At 44.1% G+C, this 5,556-nt stretch overlaps 1 protein-coding gene across 2 annotated transcripts in view; it reads left to right on the top strand.

Moving 5' to 3' along the window:
• Lmo4 (LIM domain only 4) overlaps positions 1-4,815 on the top strand; it is a 16,160-nt gene extending 11,345 nt beyond the window's left edge. For both annotated transcript variants that reach the window (XM_038311511.2, XM_038311512.2), the window contains exon 5: positions 4,004-4,815. In XM_038311511.2, the coding sequence (XP_038167439.1) occupies positions 4,004-4,012 (9 nt within the window). In that variant the 3' untranslated portion in view covers positions 4,013-4,815. The remainder of the gene's footprint in view (positions 1-4,003) is intronic.
• Positions 4,816-5,556: the final 741 nt, after the last annotated feature.

Genomic DNA, 5,556 nt, shown 5'->3' with positions numbered 1-5,556 from the left:
ACCGATCCCCACGCAGAGACAGACAGGCCACTAAGCTTCTCAACAACTGGTTGGTGATTCCATTTGTGGGCTTTGCGCTTGCAGAGGAGCATGTTAGGGTGTTGTGGGGGGCAAATTAGAAACTTAGCGTGAGGAGAGAAGAAACGTTTTCTGTCGTGAGGGGATGATTTTTCCCTTTTGTGCTGGCATTCCGGAGGCCTGTCTTCAAAGCCAGTAGATGCTGCGATGGCTCTAAAAGGAGCAGATGCCCAAAACATCCCGTGGTTCCAGAGGAGAACATTTCAATGATTGGTAGTTTCGCAGAATTTGATTGTTACAACTCCTGAAACAATGTTCTTGCTCTTGCTAACCGCTGCGTGCCACTCACAGCCCCGTTAGAGATGATGGTCCACAACCTAGAAGTCCTTGGGCCCTAGTTAGAAGTGAGGAAATTATACAAGTATACAAATCATGTAGTGTTAGCAGGCACTTTAGAAGGAAAATCGGTGATCAACAGTTGTCCAGCACCCCAGCCCTGGATAGTTTAGATCTATTTTAATCTCCTTAGTAAGTCCTATAGCTATGCAAGTGAGTGCATTTTGATAACTGCTGTGCCTAATTTGTAACAATTACTGTCAACCTTCAGTTAAGAGCCTGTTCCTTCCACCCTGGCCTAGGAAAGAGTGAGATGTATGACTCGTGTGCATAATTTTATTCACATCATATTTCATACTGATTATGTATTGATGACATTGATTCATTTACTCTTTACAGCGCCACTTGCATGGATATTAAATCTTATTGACCACAGATGAATTTTAATTTCAGATTGGTGATAGATTTTTCCATCAGCTCTGATAGTGTGTTTGGCTTTTTCATCATTAACCCAGGCAATCACACAGCCCTGAGTTACTGCATCGAGATAAAAAGTGCACACTTCACTTGCTGATTCCTTACGGATTTGCAGTGGGGACTCCATTCATGTCTGTTGCAAGGATCGCCCACAGACGCACACAAAACCGAAAACATTTATCTGCAGATAGAAATTCAGCAACCTTCCGAAGTCTAGGGGAGAATACTCGGCCTTTGCGTCTTCTGTGATGTATTTTCTTCTTGCTGAGTGGGGAAGGACACTTGCCTGGGAATTTTTAACTCCAATTATGGTGCCGTATTAGAAAGCTCGTTTTTGCTCCTCTCCCTCGCTTAGGTTTATGGGGCAATTTAAAATGTTTTCTTTATTTAGTAAGTGTTAATTACATGAGATTGTGCAGTTTTACAAAGTTTCTTAATAGGGGAGGAATACAGAATAACCATTTAAGAATCAGAACCTTATATATATATTTTTTTTATTGCAGATTAGCCAGTTACCTCACCTGGTGTTGTAGAGTCTTCTTTAAGCTCTGCCAGCACCCAGAATGACTTACAAGTTTTATAACTTCAAGTTTAATGAAGTCAGTCTATAGGACGCTGCTGAGGGTAGTGAATGGGTGACATCAATAAGGCCCGGTCATTTATAATTACAGAAGTTCCCCAAATAAAATGGTGGATCCCATGCCCCCTTCTAATTTAAAGCTTCACACTCCCCCAGTGTGTGTCTTAACTGGCTATGTTGCTGGCTTTATGCTATTTCCGGACTTAGTAAATTATTAAAAAAATAAAAAGAAGTATTACAGCTCATTCCAACATGCTTGGTGAGAAGGGCAGAGCGAGGAGGTGGGTGGTGCGGTAGGTTGTGAAGATGGAGCCCAGACAGTGGCCATGCTAGGACTAAGAGCAGAGGGCACTTTGGCATGTGAGCAGGACCCCGGTAGCGCCTCACTGGGTATAGAGGACGTCAGTGATGGGGAGTCAGGAAGTGGGGAGATGCTAGGTTTGTGTTTACAGGATTGCCTGTGTTGTGCCTTTCATGGGAGGCGGCTGCTTTCCACGCTTTGGTCGGGATGGGAGCTGTAGGGTGTTCATATTGGAACGCAAAATATGGTGTAGGCAATGAAGGAGAATCTGCTAGTATATATTTTCTTAATGTTGGAAGGTGCCTCCCTCCTCAAACCGAGGGAGACAGGTGGCCTTCAAAAATTAATTGCACATAAAAGACATAAGGAAATAAAACTTAGGGAGATGATCGTGCCGGGCACTGGTGAGGCGCTGGGTTTTGGGAGGTGGTGTTAATTGAGCACCTTTCCCTGTTGGCATGAGCGTCTCTCATTTTTGCCCTTGGTGTTCTCCTCCCTGTGAGCACGGTCAGTTCACAAGGCAGTTTCCGTCAATAAAGGTTGTGGGCAAGCTGAGTGTGGGCCGGAGAGGTTCCAACGAGAGGGCAAGAGGGAAGACCTAATGAAAACACGCTTCCTAGGGGAACACAAGCTGCCTTTTGGAGAAAGCTCTAAAGTGATTTCCCCTAAACCCTGTGGCGTTTCCTTTCTACAGGAGATGAGATGAGGAAAAATGACAGATAGTTCCATTTTATTATTTTCTTTTCTCTCCTCCATGTTTGAGGGTGGAGAAAAATTGGATACTTATTTTGGCCATTGTCCTTCCATTCACAGAACCAACCACGTGTGAGCACAAGGTGCATAATCAATACAGTTAGCCATCCTCTGTCTTAAACATAATGAGTTAAGGACTTCTCTGGCCCTTGACACACAGTTCAGGCAGCCCCTCATATGGGAAGCATCAGTCCCATCCTCTTTAAACCCCTTTAAACGTTTGCTCTGAAATGTGCTATTCAGTTACTGGGTTGTGGCCCAGGCTTTTGTATGTTTTGAGGAAAATAAGTTTCAGCTTTTCAACTGAAATCTCATATTACCTGAAGTCTGGGTCCAGTGACGTTTGAGGACCTTCACAGTCTGATGGCTTTTGTTATTTAGAGGAGGCTTGGCCAGTCCCAAAACTTTCTAGAATATTAGAAAAATCAGAAATCAGGACTCGTTTTATTCCCCTGTATGGATAGATTGCTGCCTGCTCTGGAATTTTTTCTTCCATTCAGAGGTGTGAGAGGACCTTCTAGAATATTCTCTGCTTTAGTTGGAGGCAGAATTAGCAAAGCTTTCTGGGTTGCATATCACTTCACGTTTCCCCACAGTTATATAATTGGTGTTGTGTGTGTCCATCGTAGAGGACATTTGATGCTCATTTATTAAATATGCTTGCTGGCTGCTGGCGCATCTTTGTTCTGGACAGACAAATTACCTTTCTCACACCGAGCTTCCACTCTGGGGAATTAAGCCTCTACCACTTTAATTAGCTTGGAAGTGGGGGTTGGAGACTCAGGCCTTCTGTAAGTTAGGGGAAGGGTGAAAGCAAGAACTTCCTGAGGTGCTCCAAATGTCATATTTAAAAAACCGTCAAAACCTAGTAGACATTATTCTGTTTTGGTAATTGCAAGCTGACTGTGTTTGGCGGCTGTGCGCTGCTGTCTATAACTTCAGATGCTGGAGTTAAGCGTCACATTGGTCCATGTTCTTCAGTTCATCTTGGGTCATTAGCACGTCACATGTATTGATTTCTATGCCTGTAATATTTATGTAACATTGCATGACCAAGGTAGGAAACTGGGAAAACAACACAGCTTGTACATTTGAACATAGACTATGTCACACACTCATGCCCTAAGGGAGAAGCCAGTGTGGGTCAAGAGGTGTTTGTTACGTGAAGAGCACAATAATAATGCCATCTCATCCATACTAAGGAACACCTTTGTTACCCCTTCTTTAAAGGGGAGGAAACTGAGCCAGTTTAAGTCGCTTGCCACAGGTGACACAGTTGAGCCCATACAACCCAAAGCTTCTTAGGGACCTTGCTCCGAATGGCCCTGTGGCTATTTTAAAAGTCCAAGATCCCCCTATGAGGTGAGGCCTTCTGATCGATTCCCTTTGGAGAGGAACTCGCTTTGCCAGGGTTCAAGGATGGTAGACGCCTACACCTGAAGCTTCTCCGAGTCCATTTGCCCAGGCTGTGCTGTTAGAGTCGAATACCTCTCGGTTTAGCGTTTTTTGGCTAAGATGCCCGTTTCTATTTCTTGCAGGTCTGCTGAAAGGTCAGAGTAATGCAGAATGTGTGCCTTCATCTCAGATTCTGTTCATCGCAGGTGGATCCCATGTGTCTTCAGTAGACAAGTCACCTTTGTAGCCAGCACCAGTGCCAGCTCCATGCCATCGCACCTTCTTTAGGCTTGAGTGCCCTTCCTGCATTTATTGGTGTATTAAAATGACTGAATATGGACATTAAGGACTCCATGAACCTGGGCTAATGGGAGACGGTAGCGGAAATGAAAAAAGATCCACCGAAGGACATCTTGGGGAGGGGGGGGAGGGTGCTTGGGGGGAGGGAAATGACTAATGAAGCTAATTAAAAGAAGCATTGAAATCTGCTTTCTTCCCTCATTAACAATTAGCAGGGCACCGGCCAGAGTTTGTACCCTGTGTTTTACCTTAACAACATTCTGTTTGCTCTTTGTATATTTAAGTGTTGTAATGAAATGTGTTTCAATCAAACTGAACATGAGTTAAAGGAAAAAGAGATGTGGCTTTTGTGATATTATATCACGAACACTTTTATTGTATCTCTGTAAAATACAATGTATGTATGCATGTGAGTGGTCTCGTCCTGATGTTGCTCCGCCCATGGCAAAGGTTAAAAAAGAAAAGAAAAGAAAAAAATACAAAAAAAAGAAAAAAAGAAAAAAAAAGAATCAGGCTCATAGCCGGTACTATGTAGAAAATTCCCCCGACTTCTAATTTGCTGAATGAAGAAAAAAAAATCTTTTATTTGTGATATTTTCAGAGACATTTGCTCTAGTATGGTGTATTTAAATAATAAAAACTGAAAAGAAAAATATGCAACAGAGTTTGGGTTTAAACACTGCTTTTTCCTCTTACATATTTTGGAAAAATTTGTGATATTTTTGTTGCTGTTGTCTATAACAGACATTTAAATTTGGGGGTGAGGGTGGAGTTGATACCTGTATTTAGCTGCAAGCTAATAAAGTCATCCTCAGATTATTTAGCCGTGCCATTTTAAGTTGAGAATGTTGTGGTAACAGCGGCACATGGCACCGGAGTCTTCGGTGTGGCTCCGTGACCACTAGTTGGCTGTTTCAGCTTTGCTCTCAGTGGGAAAGCCTTGGGTGTTGGGCACAGGTGCGTGAACAACTCCAGCACAGCCATCTTCTCAGGTTTTGTAGTTTGTGAAGGCAGTCACTCACATTTCTAGAGCCCTGTGTGTGTAACCTGAAGTCCCCTTGGTTGAGGGACTCCAGAGGGCACGCTGGCGATGGCCGTTTTAGGTGGACAAGGCAGCCTTGTCTGGTGAGCCCTGGGGCTGCTGCCCTGCTGGAGCCTTGTTGCTTTTGAGCTTCTTTTGATGCCTTTTCCTTATGTTTACTGCGGGAGGATTCAGCTCTCCTTCTGACTTGAGGTAGTTGCTGGCTCCTGGTTGCTCATCGGTCTCCTCCACTGTGCCTGCAGTGCCCACAGAGGTTCCTATGGAAGGTGTGGGGTCCCCTGATGCCCTGTTCCTACTAACCCTAGCAAGAGCCAAACGGGCCTGGATGCCAGGGTGGCCCTGTGGCTAACGGTT

The sequence above is a fragment of the Arvicola amphibius genome, chromosome 14 (genome assembly GCF_903992535.2).
Source record: "Arvicola amphibius chromosome 14, mArvAmp1.2, whole genome shotgun sequence".
Classification (NCBI taxonomy): domain Eukaryota; kingdom Metazoa; phylum Chordata; class Mammalia; order Rodentia; family Cricetidae; genus Arvicola; species Arvicola amphibius.
This window is presented reverse-complemented; position numbering and strand designations above follow the sequence as displayed.